At 49.5% G+C, this 19,416-nt stretch overlaps 1 protein-coding gene and 1 long non-coding RNA gene across 10 annotated transcripts in view; both read right to left on the bottom strand.

The window, feature by feature from the left end:
* Window positions 1-19,416, bottom strand: part of TRAK1 (trafficking kinesin protein 1) — a 125,184-nt gene that overhangs the window by 51,218 nt on the left and 54,550 nt on the right. Inside the window, exons 1-2 of one of the 9 annotated variants that reach the window (XM_086720527.1) lie at window positions 18,074-18,475; window positions 8,808-8,921 (exon numbers count right to left, since the gene is read on the bottom strand). The exons of 6 other annotated variants lie outside the window; for them this stretch is intronic. In XM_086720527.1, coding sequence (XP_086576653.1) covers window positions 8,808-8,921; window positions 18,074-18,137 — 178 coding nt within the window. In that variant the 5' untranslated portion in view covers window positions 18,138-18,475. Of the gene's footprint in view, window positions 1-8,807; window positions 8,922-18,073; window positions 18,476-19,416 lie in introns of those variants that run through there. 2 more of the 9 variants (XM_025912928.2, XM_025912930.2) reach the window with 2 other exon arrangements.
* LOC147577080 (uncharacterized) lies at window positions 1,911-8,801 on the bottom strand. The gene is made up of 2 exons (XR_015255986.1): window positions 6,055-8,801; window positions 1,911-5,821 (listed from the first exon to the last, which is right to left on the bottom strand). It is a non-coding gene; the product is annotated as an uncharacterized LOC147577080 (long non-coding RNA).

The following is a 19,416-nucleotide window of genomic DNA, read 5'->3' as shown; positions in this document are numbered from 1 at the left end:
GAATTCGAGCCCCACGATGGGCTCTGTGCTGACAGCTCAGAGCCTGCAGCCTGCTTCGGATTCTATGTCTTCCTCTCTCTCTGCCCCTTCCCTGCCTGCACTCTCTCACTCTCTCTCAAAAAAATTAAAAAAAAAAAATTCCCCTAGGCCTCTACCCAAGAGAAATAAAAACCTATGTCCACCCAAAGCTTGTACACAAATGTTCGCAGCAGCATTCCCCGTTATAAGCCAGAACGTGGAAACACACAAATGACTCTCTACTGGTGAACGGATACACGAGATGCGGTATGTGTGTGCAGTCTATAAAAAGGAACGAAGCATGGGGGTGCCTGGGTGGGTCAAGTGGCTCAGGGTCTGACTCCCGATTTCAGCTCAGGTCATGATTTCATTGTGCGTCGCATCGAGCTCCGCGTCAGGCTTCGCACTGCCGGTTCAGAGCCCACTTGGGATTCTCTCTCTCCCCCTCTCTTGCACACTAACACCTCTCTCTCTAAATAAATAAACTTTCTCTAAATGAATAAATAAGTACTGATACACGCCGCAACGTGGAGGAACCTCAAAAACTTGATGCTCAGAAGCGGCCAGGCACAAAAGACCATACTCTGTAGGATCCCATTCCTATTCAGTACCCGATACGGGCCGATTAGAGAGCAGGTAAGTGGCTGCCGGGGGCTGGGAGTGGGGATGGGATTAGTGTGAACAGGGGTGAGGGAGCTCACACAGGGAGGGGATACAAATGTTCTAAAACTGAACTGTGGTGGGGGCACCTGGGTGGCTCAGTCAGTTGAGTGTCCGACTCTTGATTCTGGCTCAGGTCATGATCCCAGGGTCGTGGGATGGAGCCCTGAGTTGGGCTCCACACTAAGCACGGAGCCTGCTTAAGACACTCTCTCTCTCTCTCTCTCTCTCTGCCCCTCCCTCGCTACAGCATGCACGTGCGCTCTCCCTCGCTCTCTAAAAAACTAAATAAATAAAAATAAATAAAACTAAACTATGGTGACGGTTGTAGAACTCCAAATTCACTAAAAGTCATTACACTGTCCAGTTGAAAGAGCTGAATTTTATGGCAGCAGGTGGTACCTCAAGGCTTTAAGTTAGCGAAAGACACTCAAACAAGCATTCGGGGGCTACATTTACTGTACCCCAACCGCTGCCCCATGACATGGCATTGCAGAGGCACTGTCTTGCTATCTCGATCCCTGACTGAGCCTTCCTCAGACCACAGCGGGGTTCTCAGACCGCAAAACTGTTCAGGAGGAGCGATCACCCACTTCAGAATGAGCCCTGATAAAAGGCACACAAACGTACCAGTGCACCCCACAGAGACTAGGTTATTTTCAGTTAGAGAACCGTCACTAAAATGTGCTCAGATAGTACAGCTGCCTCTCTCCGGTTTTTGGAAAGAGTGACTCTGGAGTCTCCTCCCAGGCATGACACGTCCATCCTTTTCCCAAGGGACAGCCTCAGCCCAGGCTTAGCTGTTGTCCTTCAATATCCACCTTCACAATCAGCCCAACAGCCCAAGTGGGTTAACCACTACGACCCAGAAGACACATTTTATTTGGTTTAAAAAAGAACTATTTTGACGCAGCCCTTGTAGAGGGTGTGGAAGAACAGGGTGAGGACCCACCCATCAAAAATGGCTAGAGCCATAATGAATGTTATTCTTTTTTTTTTTTTAATGCTTATTTAGTTTTTTTTTTCAACGTTTTTTATTTATTTTTGGGACAGAGAGAAACAGAGCATGAACGGGGGAGGGGCAGAGAGAGAGGGAGACACAGCATCGGAAACAGGCTCCAGGCTCCGAGCCATCAGCCCAGAGCATGACGCAGGGCTCGAACTCACGGACCGCGAGATCATGACCTGGCTGAAGTCGGACGCCCAACCGACTGTGCCACCCAGGCGCCCCAAATGCTTATTTAGTTTTGAGAGAGAAAGAGACAGAGTGCAAGTGGGGTACGGGCAGGGAGAGGAGACAGAATCCGAAGCAGGCTCCAGGCTCTGAGCTGTCAGCACAAGAGCCCAACACAGGGCTTGAACTCACAGACTATGAGATCATGACCTGAGCCGAAGTCGGACACTTAACCAACTGGGCCACCCAGGCGCCCCACGTGTAATTCTTACAAAAGTCCCATGCCCCCGCCTACCTGGGTTATGTAAGGCACATGAAGGCAGCAGAGTCTTATTTGGGGCCCAACACATAATTGGTACTCAAAAAAAAAGGAAGATTTTGTATTCTCACAGACCAGTCTTGGGAAAGAAAGGCTCACGTCTAACCGACACCCCAGAGAGAGGTGAAAACATGAAACCCTGGTGTAGAGCTTATCACCCCCAGATAAGCAAATGTCCCAGAGAGTCACCTCCCTTTTCCTCCCAGCTTTTGGGGGGTGGAGGGAAGAAGTCATCTGGAAAAGGGCCATCTCAAGTCTAAAGTAACACAAAGCGATGACGAGGTGGGAGACTGCTAAGAAAGAAGCTGTGTTCAAGGCAAAGGCATCAACTGGTAAGTAGCTGTGGTCTCCAGCCGGAAGCAAACGGACACCTGGGTGAACGGGTGCTGGTTTGCCACGGCGGCCACTGAGGCGGCCTCCGGGACAGCGTGGTGGCAGAGGCCAGCCCACTACAACAGCAGTCGGTTCGGCCACTGCCTGCGCCCGCGTGGCGCCCGGTCTGCGCACTGGGAGGTGGGAGAGGGACAGCACTGCCAAGAGCAGAGACCTGATCGTACAGCTGTGGCGACATTTAACTGCTCACCGGCATCATTAACTGAAATTTTAGTGTGACTATATTATTGGCTCACGTCCCCTTCCGAGGTGGGCTGAGAGCAGAGCACCGTGGCAGGTTACTGAAGAGGCAGGGAAGGAGAAAGGAAATGAGTCTTGAGTATATATGTCATGCCAGCCGCCACCCTGGTCATTTGACAAACATTATTTACTTAAAACCAAGAACAGCTCCATGACACCAGTATGAGCCACATTTAACACACCAGACAGGGAGAGGCCAAGTGGCTTATCCAAGGACATAACCAAGGACTTGGGCCTGGTCTATTAGAGGCCATAAACAGCCACCCCGCCCTAGACCGGAACACTCAGTGTTGATCTATGGTGGCCATTCGTGATCAGGATATCTAAAGAGGGCTTGCTTGGTGATCGCCAATTATGACTGCTCACCACGTGCTGGCACTCTGCCAAGTGTGGGATGGCTATCATCTCCTTCAGTGTTTGCATTCATCCTAGGAGAAAAGTATTACTGTCGGCCGTCCACATTGCCCAAGGTCACAGGGCTATTATGGGAGGGCCTGATCAGTCTGACCCCCAAGTTGGCACTCTTAGCCACTGTCTCCTGAGTAAATACATGACTCCCACTCTCAAGCTGAGCTGGTAAGATGCATACATAAATTAGCATAATACAGAGGAGCAAGCAGGAAGGGCCAAGTGAGAGATGCTATTGGGAGTTCGGATACAAGATGGGGCGGCAAGGGGGCAGGGGGCAGGTGCCAGAAGTGGGCAGAGCAGCAAGAAGACCCCAAAATAACAAAGGCTCTGGGTGAACCTTGCCCGTGGCCAGCCCTGGGGCTATGCGGGTACCTGCACTCCAGTAAAAGAACCACCCTGAGCAACTGACATCACTGGAGGCCTGAGTGGGGTAGCCATGGATACCAACAACCAAACCCCAGGCTGGAGACCAAGGTAATCAACACCACGAGCACACAGTGCTGAGGCCAGGACTGATAAGCCAGGTCACCTCCCTCCTGATCGTAACCCTACAGGAGAGAGTCCTGCATAGTGCCCTCATGTGCTGCTGGCCACACCGTGTCAACACACACACACACACACACACACACACCCCAAGGCGGGACCCTGACAGCTCCTTCTCCAGGGCAGACATCACACACCTCCCCCGCCTCCCCGCCCCAGCCATTCTCCACGCAGCCTGGCCCTCCGCCAGCAGCCCACGATTTCCTCCTCAAACTGGAGGAATCCGCTGTCTGTGCTGCCTCTCCGGCTTCACCTTGGGCCCAGCCGAAGAACTTGAATGACCCAGCAGGGTGCAGCTATGCACAGTCACACGGGCCCCAGGCTCTCCACCAAGTTCTAGGTTCCCACTGCCAACTGGTGTTTTCTCCATCTCTGCTTTTCCAGATGATAATTTCTGGTTAGTGCTCATCACCTGAAAATGGCCCTTTGTGCAAAAGACCGACGTGGCCACTCACACCCTGGCCACCAGGAGCCACCTCTGAGGACAGGACACTTGCTCTCCTGCAGCCTGCGGGCTCAGAAAACCAAAACCTGCTACGAGAGCACTCGGTAACCCCCAGAGAATTCCATGTGCTCTTTCCGAACCCTGCTGCCTGCCAGGAATCGGGAAGGGAATCTTGCAGTCAGGTAACAGCCTCAGGAGTGTCCGGGTGAGGAAAACTCATGAGATCAGGCTTCCCGAGGCATGCCCTTGAGAAAGCGGTGGGAATCTGCCACACAGCAAACCACAAGGAAGTGACCACAGAAGTTCATCTTCGTCAGTGTCCTCCTGATGCTGGTGCCAGTGCCCTTCACTCCCAGCAGCACCGAGACAGGCTTCCTGCCTGGTCTTACACGGAGCAGAGGGGGCTGGGGCAAACAAGTAGGGCCCTGCTCCAAGACCGCCACATGGGATGAAGCTGCTCGAGGTCAGTTCTGTGTCTGCACTGTGCAAGTTCTCAGTGGCCAGAAGACACAGAGCCCAGACACTTTCTCTCCCTGAGGACGGTAAGAGCCAAACAGCCTCTCACAGCTGCTTCTCCTGGGAGCCCCGCCTCCCTGTGAGCACCCACTTCGTGGGTTAGAACGGCCAGACGGGGACTTCGACTCCATCAGCACCTCGTGCCTGGGTGCAGTGGAAGGTAGACCCCAGGCAGGGTGACGGCGGTGGAATTCTGGACAGGGACAGCCGAGCTGAGCCTCAGTCACTTTGACTGCAAATGGGAATAGCACTTATTGCAAAGGCTGCTTTGAAGGTGAGAGGGTGACATTACAAAGTACCCATCACCCCCACAAGGTGACTGGGAGAAAACACGTCTCGTGTATTCACAGCTATCAGAGCAACCCAAATACTGATTCTGTCCTTCAGTGGTCAGCCAAAATCACCTCTTTGAGATCAGTCAACAGGGAAGAAAAGCACCTAAACCAGCTCAGAATCCAGGGAACGCAGTCACGTCCACATCCTGCACATAATTTCATTATTCAAGAGCATTTCTCTTCCATACACGGGACTTGCTGGCCCATGAACTCAAGACAATGTCGGAGAAAAGCAGGGTCCTGCCCAGCGCCGGGCTTGCTCTGGGACACAGGACTGGCCACAGAAACCAAATCTTCCAAAACAAACCTCTATCTTCCAACCTATGCTCCAGACTTCCTTCAGGGCGGGAGCCAGTCTCATGAATTTTCTCTGACGAAGAAAACTGAGCACACTGGCTATAAAGTGTCTTTCTTTTGAGCTTACTGTCCTAAAATTACTATGAACAAGTCACCCCCTCCCCCCTTACAGGACAGCTAAACATTTTATTGAAGAAAGGAAGGCGATGGGAAGGGAAAAAACAAAAGAGAATGTAAGTCTATCCTAAGATGCCAAATACAAAGCAGTGCCCCTCTCAAATGAGATCACTGAGTAGGACCCTGTGTTGGGGGATGTCAACAAAAAGATGCGACCTCCAGTTGACCTGTGAGCGGGGGCCGGCCACTTGGAGACTCCCCACACCCTCCTTGGAATGTGGGTTCTGCTCGCCTTTCCCGCTCCCAGAGGCTGCTCCAAGGACACAGCCTTGAGATGGCGATGGGCGGGGCGCCTGGGTGGCGCAGTCGGTTAAGCGTCCGACTTCAGCCAGGTCACAATCTCGCGGTCCGGGAGTTCGAGCCCCGCGTCAGGCTCTGGGCTGATGGCTCAGAGCCTGAAGCCTGTTTCCGATTCTGTGTCTCCCTCTCTCTCTGCCCCTCCCCTGTTCATGCTCTGTCTCTCTCTGTCCCTAAATAAATAAATAAACAAACAAACAAACATTGGAGATGGCGATGGGCTGCGAACACCTGAGCGGCCAACATGGCCGCACCCAGTTAGGGCCTCTTTCTAAACAAACTTCTAAGGTTTGGCAGGTGGCTGCACAGATCCAGTCTTGCTGCTGCCCGCCCAGGACAAGCTTTGTCCGTACGTGGGTTCCCTCTGCTTACTGAACTGCCACCTACCGAGCTGGAGTGGCCGGCCTCCTCCTTCACCTCTCCCGGCCCAAGGAGGTTTCAGATTACGCCTGGGAAACTCCCGAGGGGGTGGCCAACCAACACCCACGGTTATCTCTGAAATGTAGACTAGCAGGGGACAATGTGCGTTGGAATCAGCCAGAGGGCACGTTAAAACCCAGTCTGCTGGGCCCCACCCCAGAGAGCCTGGCTCAGCAGGTCTGGGGCAGGGCCCCAGAATGTGCATTTCTAACACAATCCTGGGTGATGCTGGTGCTACTGGGTGGGAGGCCCCCACTTTGAGAACTGCTAGCATGGTGATTTAAGAGCAGAGGGCCCTTGAGTTGTTCTACATAGGTTGAAACCACTTACTAGCTCTGTGACTCTGGACAAGTTAACTTAAGTTTCCTCTTACAAGCCTGTGAAATGGAAATGATACTAGCACTTAACCTCTGATCTGGCTGTTTGAAGGATTAAATGCACAAATCCACATGAAGTACTCAGAACAGTACCTGGCACGTAGTAAGAGCACAATAAACACTGGCTCTCATCACCATCATCTGGCTCCCAGTTTTTTTCTTCAAGTTAAAAATATGGATAGATGAAATATATACAACACAAAATGTTTTCTTCTCTTGACTAGGCTCTAAGACACTGTTCCAGAATCTTGTATAGCCTTTAATTTAGAATCATATGGTTCCGTGACTGGTTTCTAAACTCATCTCACTCTGCTTATGGCAATTGCTCATCTCATATTTTCATATGCACAGGAATCCCCTGAAGATCTCGTTAAAAGGTGGGTTTTGACTCGGTGGGTCTGGGGCCTGAGCATCTGCATTTCCAACAGGCTCCCAGGTGATGTGGGGACACGGGGGCTGGAAGGGACACCAGCTGATCCAGGGAAACCTGGGCTGGCCCTAGCTCTATGAGAGCAGGTGGATGCCTTTCCCTTGAGTACGTGCAGGAACCTGACTAATGCACAGTCCCCATCGGCCGGCCATTCCTACACCATCTCCTTCGTGAAAGGGCCAGGCGGGGTTTGAGGCCTCAGCTTGGAGACCCCCATCTCTCTGCCAGCTCTTCCCTTCCCCGGCTTTCTCCAATTTAATGCTTTTAACTGTCCTGTGGTAAAATGTTACTGTTTTTAGGACAGAACGTTTTTCTCAAACGAAAACACTTCTGATAAGGCCAATTATAAATAACTTAAAAAAATTTTTTTTACTGTTTATCTTTGTTTTGAGACAGAGAGAGACAGAGCATGAGCAGGGGAGAGGCGGAGAAAGGGAGACACAGAATCGGAAGCAGGCTCCAGGCTCTGAGCTGTCAGCACAGAGCCCGACACGGGGCTTGAGCTCATCAACTGTGAGATCATGACCTAAGCTGAAGCTGGACGCTCAACAGACTGAGCCACCCAGGCGCCCCTATAAATAAATAACTTTTAAAATAAAAGTTATGTTGAGACATGAAGATAAACCATTTCAGAGCAGAACTTTGTAAAGGTATTCAGACTGTTTTTCCTCAAGACCTAAAGAACATACATGCAGTCACTGTTTAAACATTCTGCTGCACCCCCAAAATCCCTTTCTCTGCGCTGCGGGCAAAAGCCCCAGAAGCCCAACTAGGAAACTCCCACTGAGCATCTGGGCCTCTCATTGAATTAACACCCTCACTTCTCCAGAAGCAGTGTCCCTCTAACAGAGCCCGAAGGTGGGTCCCCAGGTGACTTCAAAGTCAGCCTTGTACTTTTCCATTTGAAAGAATCCTAAATTAAAAAAAAAAAAAAAAAAATCCCTGTTTCAAATCAGTGATTAATGACTTTTTAGAGATAAGCAACACCAGCACAAAAACATACTTTATTTAATAATGACTCAGTCTCAGGGCGCCTGGGTGGCTTAGTCGGTTGAGCCTCCGACTTCGGCTCAGGTCACTCATGATCTTACTGTTCGTGAGTTCGAGCCCTGTGTTGGGCTCTGTGCTGATAGCTCAGAGCCTGGAGTCTGCTTTGGATTCTGTGTCTCCCTCTCTCTCTGCCCCTCCCCAACTCGCACTCTGTCTCTCTCTCAAAAATAAACAAATGTTTAAAAAAAAATTTTTTTTTAAATAATAATGACTCAGTCTCTTGCTAATTTACCAAAACCTGTTCAGTCACAAGAAAACAACCAAAACTCTTAAAGCAGAGTACTGGAATGCCACACACACACACACACACACACACACACACACACACACAAAGCAAAAAGACAACTAACTGATATTTGCAACAACATGTATGAATCAGTCAAGCAACAGGAACCAGTCAAAATAATGCACCCTGTTTGATTCCATCTGTGTAGATCAAGAACAAAGGAGCAAAATAAATCTCAGGTCATAGAACTCAGGACAATGGTCTCCCTCCTGGGGCACAAGGGGCTTTCCCAGGGTGCCAGACATACGACATGTGGTTTTACAAGGGGGTCATCACAAGCCATCCACCGACGTAAGATCTGTGTGCTTGAAGTTATACCTCAATAGGGAAATAAAAGAGTGCTGTGAGATCAGTGAAACAGCCAGGCGTACTTAGACACTAACAGGGAAAGGGTCAGTTTGAACAAAGTACGAATTTACCCTCTTCCAAGAGGTCCAGGCTTTCATGCCGCTCGCTGGTGGGCTTCCTCTCTTCATCTCGGTAGTCGTACTCAAAACACTCTTCTTCCCTTCCCGCGTCTCTCAGGGACATTGCTGAAGTCACCCCAAAGCCAAAACATTGCCCTAAGGGGCTGTTCTTGGGGGAGCTCCCAGCCGTCTGCCCAGAGGAGCCATTGGAGCCCGGGCCCCTGGGGCAGACGCCGGGCCCTGGACGGGGCCGAGGACGTGCCCTGGCTGAGCTAGAGTGGAGGGTGTACACAGGGCCATTGGCCCAGCGTCACCCAGGACAGACCCGGAAGGGGGTGGTTCCCGGGAGCAGAGAGGAGGGACAGGGTGGGGGCAGGAGAGGGAGAAGCACCTGCCAGAACGGGAATGCCCTGCCTGCCCCAGGGCGACCATGCCAGGTGCTGTGGATTCAGAGGGGGAGGTGGGCAGGCAGGTGGAGGACCTCAGGCAAGCTCTCCACCTCCAGGTGCCCCTCCCGACTTCTCCTCCCCCAGGAAGCAGTGAGGAAATGGTAGCTCCCTGGAAGTTTCGTAGCAACTGCACAGGGTGAGACCAAGAAAGCCTTAAGCAGGTGCACCTGTCTACAGGTGGGACCCTAGAAGAAGAGCTGCCCTGGTAAATAACTGCACAATGCCCTCAGATGGGAGGTTTTCGGTGGGCACGCTCCAGAAGCTGAGACCCAGCGGACTTTGACAACAGCCTGACACAGTGCTGAATGGGAAAGGAAGTGATCATTCTCATCTCTAGTAGAAGGAAAAAAAAAAAAAAAAAACACATGGCAGGAACCATTACCTGTTTTTTTTTTTTTTTTTAATTTTTTTTTCAACGTTTATTTATTTTTTTGGGACAGAGAGAGATAGAGCATGAATGGGGGAGGGGCAGAGAGAGAGGGAGACACAGAATCGGAAACAGGCTCCAGGCTCTGAGCCATCAGCCCAGAGCCTGACGCGGGGCTCGAACTCACGGACCGCGAGATCGTGACCTGGCTGAAGTCGGACGCTTAACCGACTGCGCCACCCAGGCGCCCCAACCATTACCTGTTTTAAGATTAATTCAATCTTTCTTTGGTAATAATACATTGCATCTGCTCTTTTTAAATCTGCATTTGATAACCCCCACTCTCATCCTAAATCTGCGTATTCACAGTCAAATCCGTAAATTCTAATTGCTGGGATAAGGGGGAAAATAATCTAAAGCCTAATAGCTTACAACATTGCCTGGAAGAAGAATCCAGTTTAATTGTGTGTCTCAATACCAATTCCTCTGTACTGCTTAATTTTGCCTTTAACAGTGAAAACGGCAGGTCCCTCCATCAAACCCACTGGAAGGTGGCCCTGAGCGCTGGCATCTAAGAAGTACGGCACATTCTGTGATTTCTGGGCTTCAGCTGCCTCCCGGCTACACTGTGGCAGGTCTCCCGGCTCCTAAAAGCCACATCGGGAGACCTATTCCACCTCCCTCCGATTCACCTCCCCCAGGTAACCAAGAGGGAGGCTTTCAGCAGAGGCAAGACCATTATAAAGAATTCTCTGCACAGGCTCAGGCCCTAGGTCTCATTCATCTTTGGATCCTTAAGGCTGAAGATCCTGTTTTGGTAAGCTAAAAATGTCTGCTGCATTGAATCGCTACCTCCATAAAAACGAATTTAAGACCACACGAGTGCCTGAAATAGAAAATCAGAATATAACAAAAGTGCTATTTAAAAATGAAACCCTAGAGACATATGCATTGTCTGGTTAATATTTTGGAACCTGAAAATGATTACTACATTTTATAACACTAAAAACGTGTTCTTTGTAAAAAGGAGGCTTAGCAGAAATTCAGTGGCAGGGAGTTTAAAATCGCATTTTGAAAATCTGCATTAGCTTTCAGCACAACGTTTATGAGGATACACGCTCAGGAAAAAAAAAATGCCACTTAATCTCAATAAATGGCATCAACTTGGACCTGATTCAATTCAAACGACGGTGAGTCTGAAACCCTGGCAAGGGAGGGAGGGACAGAGGGAGCATTATTCATTCAGCAAATATAAGGCCGACTATAAGACGTGCAGGATACTGTGCTGGGCCACGGTGTGTGTAAATGAAAACAAAAGCTGATTTCATGTAGTTGAAAATACTCTCAGTGATGACTCATAACCAAGTTGCTTATAGTCAGCTTTTAACTCAAATCTAGGCTACCTTTAACAAATGAAGCCCAAGTCTACACATATTACATAGTAAACATTTAGGACACGGCATTTTGAACACAAAACCATCCTAGACTCTTCATCTCACCTCATATGCCTGGGTTTAGTCCTTCAGGATACTCCCCACCCCCCACCCCAAATCTCTCCTCCCTCCCCACCCTGCAGGGATGTGAAGGAATTCTCAAACCTCATCCACATCTGCATTCATTTCAAGGTTAAAGGCAGACACGGGCCCAAGAGCATCTTCTCTGACAGAGTAACCTCTCCAAAAGACAAAGCAAGATAGCCCAGGAATCCCTGTGCCAAGTGGGAGACCCTGGACCTCTGGATGTGAAGCTACAGCTCAGCCCCAGGAAGAGTCAAGTAGCAAGGGTGTTGCCATCCCAGAGGCAAGGAGCAGACACTGGGGCCCCGGGCAGGGCGGCAGGGACTGAGTTCTGGACCTTCCCTGGGCACACTGGACAGGAAGGCTGTAAGTGGAAGGTGTCCCCTCTTGCAGGGTGGAGGGTCATCCTTCTGTGAGTGTCCCTCTTCAGATCTACTCAACATACCATCACAGAAGTCACTGTCCTGAAGCTCCACCATGCCTGAGACGGGCCACAAGTCACTGGTGCTATTTACATTTAAATTTAAATTGATTAAGGGGCGCCTGGGTGGCGCAGTCGGTTAAGCGTCCGACTTCAGCCAGGTCACGATCTCGCGGTCCGTGAGTTCGAGCCCCACGTCAGGCTCTGGGCTGATGGCTCGGAGCCTGGAGCCTGTTTCCGATTCTGTGTCTCCCTCTCTCTCTGCCCCTCCCCTGTTCATGCTCTGTCTCTCTCTGTCCCAAAAATAAATAAACGTTGAAAAAAAAATTAAAAAAAAAATTTAAATTGATTAAAATTAAATAAAATTCAAGATTCAGTCATGCTAGCCACGTTTCCAGTGCTCCAGGGCCACACGTGGCCAGTGGCTACCATCCTGGACAGCACCGCACAATGTTGCCATTGTCACAACAAGTCCTACTGGGCACCAGCCCTCCAGAGGGTGCCCCTTCGTCTCAAGACGCGGGCTGTACGCTTCCTGGCCTCCATAGCCTGTGCCTCCCCCTGCAGCCCCCTGCCCGCCTGACTCCACGGTACTCTCCTGCCGTGAGTGTCCTTGTCCTCTTCCGAGGGCCACCCACAGCACAGACTTCTCTCAGTGCTCCATGCACCTCCTCCCTCCATTTCTCGGCCCTGGCTAAGGGTGCCGGTTACCGACGATCCTTCTCAAGGACCTCACTTATGCCATTAAAAAAAATAAGTAAGAGAAACATGGGCTCTGGGCTTGCATCTACTTCTTGGGAAGGACATTACTGCTACTTTACTCAAGCCAGTGAGAAGAGCTGACAGTTACGTTATGCATTTACTCTTAATTCTTTTTTTTCCCCCCAAGTGGCTTTAAGAGCCATTCACAAGGGTGTTGTTTGGAAAGGGAAGAGCCATCCTGCACTGTCAAAGGTGCATCCTGCAATAAACACGAGATGAAAACACAGAGGCCTGTTTGCATCGTATGACACAGAGTGCAGGAACATTAGAAAATCATCAAAAACCAATTTTTTTTTTTTTTTTTACTTATTTGTTTTGAGAGGGACAGAGACCTCGTGAGTGAGGGAAGGGCAGAGAGAGAGAGAGAGAGAGAGAGAGAGAGAGAGAGAGAGAGAATATCCCAAGCAGGCTCTGCCATGACAGCTCATAAACCGTGAGATCATGACCCAAGCTGAAACTGAGAGGTGGATGCTTAACCGACTTGGCCACCCAGGCACCCCCCCCCACCCCCACCAACAGTTTTTCAGTTAATGCCTAAAATATCTCCAGCAAAACTTTACTCCCAAAATGGCCACCCCTACCTTGAAGTGGCATTTTAGAGGTCACTGCAATGAAGCCAAGCAGTAGAGCACATGTGACCGCCCCCGTGGATTGCCACGGACTTTTCACTGTGGAGTAAGAAGCCCAGAGAAAGGCTTCCTCAGCCATCCACTGGTTTCCCCATGATGAGATCAGCATGAGCGAGACCCCCTCCTGCCCGGACATTCACATCTGTAATGCTGCTCAGTGAGGAGAGAGGGTGTACAGTCACAAAGAAAGTGCAGCAAGAAACGGGTGGTCAAGATACTATACCCTTGTTCCAAATGCCACTCACCTTCTGAAAGGGATTTTTTTTTTTTTTGTAAATTTTTTTATGTTTATCTTTGAGAGACAGTGAGTGTGCGTGAGTGAGGGAGGGACAGAGAAAGAGGGAGAAAGAATCTGAAGCAGGCTCCAGGCTCTGAGCTGTAGGCACAGAGCCCAACGTAGGGCTTAAACTCACAGACTGAGAGATCATGACCTGAGCCCAAGTCGGACGCTCAACCGACTGAGCTACACAGGTGCCCCATGAAAGGGATTTGTAGAAAGAACTAACTACGCTATCTTTGAGAAAATAAAATTAAGCACTGGCCCAGTACATCACTGTTTACAAAAAGCTTTTACAGTTGACCCTTGCACAACATGATTTTGAACTGCATGGGTCCACTTATACGTGGATTTTCTTCTCGATAAATACAATACAGTGCTGTGAATCTATTTTCTCTAATGATTTTCTTAATAACCTTTTCTTTTTCTCCAGCTTACTGTATCGTAAGAACACCTTAATCGACTGTTTATGTTATTGATAAAGCCAGCAGTCAACGGTAGGCTATTCTAGTAGTTAAGTTTTGGAGGAGCCAAAAGTTCCACGCAGACTTTTTTTTTATCGTGCGGCAGGGAGGGGGTCGGCATCCCAAACCTCTATGATGTTCAAGGGTCAACTGTCCTTTGTTCATGCTCCTTGTACTCTTCACAACGGCTCTGGTCAGTGTGGCTGTCCCCACTTGCCAGATGGGCCATCTGGGTTGACGGGCTCACAGAGGTCCCAGGATGTGCCCAAACCACATAGCCATACGGGGCGCAAAACAGGCCTCAAGCAGAAACTCCATGCCCGTGCACTGTGTGGTGTTCTACCTACTTCTAGAGTCATTACAAAAGTACACTCTTTAACTTAAGGACAAACACTTGAACACAAGCCTTTTAAAATATGAAACAGGCCTCACCAGTTTTTTTATTTTGTTTTTTAGAATCTTCAGCAGGCCCCCTGCTGAGCATGAAGCCCGATGCGGGACTCGATCCCACCACCCTGGGATCATGACCTGAGTCAAAATCAAGAGTTAGACACACAACTGATTGGGCCACCCAGCCACCCTGGGTCTCACAGTTTTTAAAATCGTAAGTGACCAGTGTAGCCAAGAAACAACATAAGATTCTGTGACAGACCTAAAGAATTCTTTCCCAGACCCCTATGTCTGCAGATGGTCTCCACTGACATTGGCACAGCTTCCCACATACCCGCTGTAAAGAACCACCTAAAGCATGTGTTAAAAATTCAGATTTCTCAGGACCTCTCTGGGTCTGGAGTAAATCTGAGAATCTTCCTTTTAAATAAATGGGTATCGGGGCACCTGGGTGGCTCAGTCGGTTAAGCGTCTGACTTCAGCTCAGGTCACGATCTCGCGGTCCATGAGTTCGAGCCCTGCGTCGGGCTCTGGGCTGATGGCTCAGAGCCTGGAGCCTGTTTCCGATTCTGTGTCTCCCTCTCTCTCTCTGCCCTTCCCCCATTCATGCTCTGTCTCTCTCTGTCTCAAAAATAAATAAACGTTAAAAAAAATTTTTTTTAATAAATAAATAAATAAATAAATGGGTATCATGATCCCAGGGTTGTGGGATCGAACCCCGTGTTGGGCTCCTCACTGGGCATGGAGCCTTCTTGAAACTCTCTCTCCCTCTACCCCTCTCCCCTGCTCTCGCTCTAATTAAAAAAAAAAAAAAAAAAAAGGAAATTAAAAAAAAGAAGGAGGAGGAGGAGGAGGGGAGCCTGGATGGCTCAGTTGGTTGAGCATCCGACTCTTGATTTCAGTTCACGTCATGATCCCAGGGTTGTGAGATCAAGCCCCACGTCAGGCTCTGTGCTGTGCATGGAGCCTGCTTGAGATCTCTCTCTCTCTCTCTCTCTCTCTCTCTCTCTCCCCCTCTGCCCCTACTCTCCTTGTGTGCTCTCTTTCTAAAATAAAATTTAAAAAGAAAAAAAAAAGTTTTTTAATAAATAAATAAATAGGTGATTTTCATAGTATGCCAGGCTTCAGAGGGGGGACACATCCAATGTAGGCACCGTGACATCGTTTGACACTGTAGCTTAAGCTGTAGGCACTGGGTGTATCTGTGTAAATTCTGCGAAGGCCAAGCTACACTTTGTTGAGAGCTGGCTGTTTGAAATCTCTAAAATTTACTTGAAGATACTGGGCAATCAACGCCTCCAGCTTCTTATCATTCCAAGCCCCTGCCCCATGCCTCTTGTTATACCCTTGGGGTCTTCCTGTGATACGGTGTGGTTGGGGGAGGTGGGGAGGAAGATGGTGTGTTAAGATTCCAGAACTAAAACTGATAAAGGGGAAGGGTACGGTCATTCAGCACCGAAGAAAGCTCTCCTAAGCCTCAGAGACCAAAGAGAATCAAGCTATTTCTTGATTCCAATTTTGAAAGAGGGGTCCTAATTGTCTTGCAATCCATATGCCCACCCATATAAATATGTAGATTACTTTTTAGTGCTAACCCTGCAATTGAAGTGCAAGTCAGGAAGTCTGACATAAATGATGATTTTGCATCTTCTTCAAAACATTTGACTCATCTCTTATTATTAGTATGGAAAGTTCCCTAGAAGTTTCCCTCATTAAAGATTCAAATGACAAGAGAGACAAAGCAATGCTGTGTGTCTACTCCTACCTGGGCGGTCAGGACTGGGAGATAAAGGGGCTATTTCAATTTGCAAGTTTAAAGACGCATATATAAGCAAAGGCAAATTGTATTTCCAGACTAGCCTGCAGAGACCAGGAACCCAACTAGTTAGAAATGAGTCAACAAGTTAACTACAAAATTGGCATCTACTCGAAATCCCAACCCCCTGGATTTCCTAAACTAGGTGATTTCTGGGTTTCTGTCCCTTTTATTCCCTGTTTTGCTAACTATTTTTAAAAATGGGATTATGAAAATGGCAATTGTCCCAGTAAATTCTGTCCCAGTGGCCTTCTCCCTTGCATCCCCACTGGAATGGAGGGTAAAGGCAAGTATTTTGCCCAACACACATTTAGAAAGTAACCGCAATCAACACCGATCTACCCTTGAACAGATCAGCAGCCTTTCCTTCCATTTTCCTTTTCTGTTGGAAGAAGAGCGATCTGGCTGCCTCTGGGCCCAAAGACTCAACTGAGAAATGGCCGGGTAAGAAAATCCTTCTGACAGACACCCAGATAAGAGCCGGCCTCCTCTCACTCCTCAAAATGACCACCACGAGTAACTGGCTTTATTCCCAAGGACGAAGGTGTAAAGAGAGCTGGGCAGCGTAGCAACTGGGTCAAGACAGGAAGAAACCTCCCTCCCCCGCTTGGCTTCTAGAATGGATCCGTGGGAGCCACGGCCACACCCGACTCATCCGTGGTCTGGGACAGGCGCTCTGCTGGAACCGACGCTCCCATTCCAGTGATCCACTGAGATCCACACTTTAAAAAGTTAGGGAGGGCTCAGTGAGTCACAAATCACCAAGGGAACTACAAGAGTTCACTGACGGTTCTGAAAAGAAGCATCCCTGTCATTGCCTTTTGGAGTTGGGAACTTGCTTCGAGAGTAATATATCCATGGGAAAAAAAGGATTTAATCATCTTTTCCCCCAAAGACCCTCGGAGCTGCCCGCCACCACCATTACTCAGGATATTTAAAAACACACGGACTCAACATGACACTGTCTTCACATAATGCTGGGGGGGGGGGGGTAGACGACAGTGGGGCTCAACTGGGGAAATTTCTCAGCACATTTACTACCCACCCACCCTCTCCAAGAAAGCCTCTAGGTCCCTCTCCCATAGCCCTTGCCAAGGCAGAAATGAGCAGATAAGAGACAATTATGTAGCTCTTCTGCTTACTAATGAGGCCAGCTCCCAGCCTGCCACATCATTCAGGTTAATCAAATGTGGTCATGGTCTTAGAGCAGTCTGAAACTCCCGAATCAATTAAAAAACAGTTACCTTACCTATTAATGGTTCGTGTGGGGCTGGGAACACTAGGGAACAGACCCTCAAACTGTATATATTGTGTTCTGTGTGTGTGTGTAGAAGACATGTGATTTGAGGGTCATTTTGAAGAAGAAATTAAGTAAGACAGATCAACTGTGCCCATACCCAATTCTGGGGCCCAACACCACAGGAGCCTAAGGTGCCTCTCCTGTGGCCTCTCTGAGAATGCAGCTCAGTGCTATTTGCCATGTATCCGGAACCTCCTGAGGCCTGTCCAGCCACACAAACTCCACCCAGTCTCCTCTGGAATGTGCCACACCCTCCCTGCACAAACTGAGCCCTATGACAGAAGGAGACAGTCTCTCCCTGCCCCTCCCAATGTCTCCCCACCCCCATTTCCGTGGGATCCTACAAGCAAAATTCATTGGAATTGCCTGCTGGGTGGGAAGCTGCTTCTGCCTTTTCTCCGGCCTCCCCACAGCCCCCAGGTCTGGGCTCAGGAAAGGGAGGATTCTTCCAGGCCTGCCACGGACAGTCCAGAGAGCCACCTCCTGAATACACCATTCCCCAGCCCCGCCAACAGCACAGAGGTCAGAACACATCTCCCCTTGCACACACACGCGCGCGTGCACCACCACCACACTCGCGCCTCACCCCCAAGAGAATTCAATCCAAGAGAAGTATAATGCTCACAAGCCCTGCACACCAACACCATCTGCCCTCCTGAGCAAAGACCGACTGACCACAGAGGGATCTCAGTGAGCCCTGCCCACCTGCCATCTCCTCCATCAAGCTTTGAAAACTGTCAGGGCCATGCACGCCTGCGGTGGTGCTGGTTCTATTGCCCCCCCTCCCGCCTCTCTCCCTGGGAAAGGTTTCAGGACCAACACCCCACCCCAGAAGGAAACAATACCCCTACACATCTCTGCTCTGTTTTGCGGGGGCCGTAATTACCGTCCGAGCATTCTTCATAATACCAGTCTAGTTCATAATAATCCGCTTCAATAAATTTCTGCATAGTCAGTATTCTTGCAGAGGAGAGAACAGACTTCACAGCGCCATCAACATCAAGTAAAACGCTGCCATGCCTCCCTGCCCTTCCAGAACACCGGGCAGAAGAGCATCCTGAAACACAGCAGAATGAAGCTGTGCATTCTTAATGACAGTCCGAAGCCAACACAGAGAAGGGGCAGCCAGGAGAAAAATTCTGGTGGGATGAGGACAGGAGGGAAGGGAGGCGATTTGCAGAGCTCCTGGGGCCCCGGGGCAGGTCTGCTAATAAAGCGGCGGCAGCCAGCAGCCCTGAATGGGAGTATCCGGAATCGTCCTATCCAGACGAGAGGACGGTGACGTCACGGACACACACAACCACCCCGAGGTCTCACTCGAGCCTCGCCTCCCGCTCCCTGCTCATCTTTCAATCTCACGGTTGCCATAGAAACTGGCCAGCGCTGAAAAATGATGCAGAGACGGAGGAAATGTCTTCCTGGGAAGCTGGGAGCAGGGGCTGCGAGGTGCCACCCAGGGAGAAGGGAGGGTGCGGGCAGGTGGGGCCGGGGACTGCGCCCCCATCATCACTCCCAAAGAATGTAAGAGACCCTGGGCCACCACAGAGTCTGCATGGGAGAAATGCCACCATTACTTCTGGTTTTCTTTCCCCAGCCTGATTTAAAACACCGAACATCTTTTCTTAAAATCGTTGACCGCCACCTAAGGAAAATGTAAAGTACTTTAAAAAATGGAAACGTGTTCGCTGAGAGGCAGTTCTGCTCACGCCTTTGCTCAAACTTCTGGAAAAACAGCCTTCGACCTACAAATAGAGAAGCACGCCATTACAGAGGGGCCCGTGCAATTCGATATACTGTTTCATGGACACTCGTGTGTGTAATAAAAGTATAAACACACACAGCAGCATGAAACAACCCACTTTCAAGACAGTGGTTGCCTCGAGGGAAGCAGGGAATGGGGCTTTGAAACTGTCCTTGTAAAAGCATCTGTAATGTTTTATCTCCTGAAGAAAAAAAAAAAAAAGGAGTTAACATTTATTAGTTCCGAGTGTTTGGCATGTTTTAAATACTTCTTTAAAATGAGTCACGGATAATGAGACAGATTTTGGACTTCTTATAGGTAACTCCCTCCTCTAAAACAGAAAGGTTTCTCAGTCCTAGCGCTAGTGACATTTAAAGCCAGATCATCCTTTGCGGGGCACCCGCAGGCTGTTAAGCAGCATCCCTGGCCTCTGCCCTCTTACTTGCCAGAAGCACTACCTTCTCTCCTCGTAGATGTAAGGACCAGGC

This window comes from Puma concolor, chromosome C2 (genome assembly GCF_028749965.1).
Source record: "Puma concolor isolate L17-30 chromosome C2, mPumCon1.1.hap2, whole genome shotgun sequence".
Lineage (NCBI taxonomy): Eukaryota > Metazoa > Chordata > Mammalia > Carnivora > Felidae > Puma > Puma concolor.
Note: the sequence above shows the minus strand (reverse complement) of the source record. Positions and strands in the feature narration are given on the sequence as shown.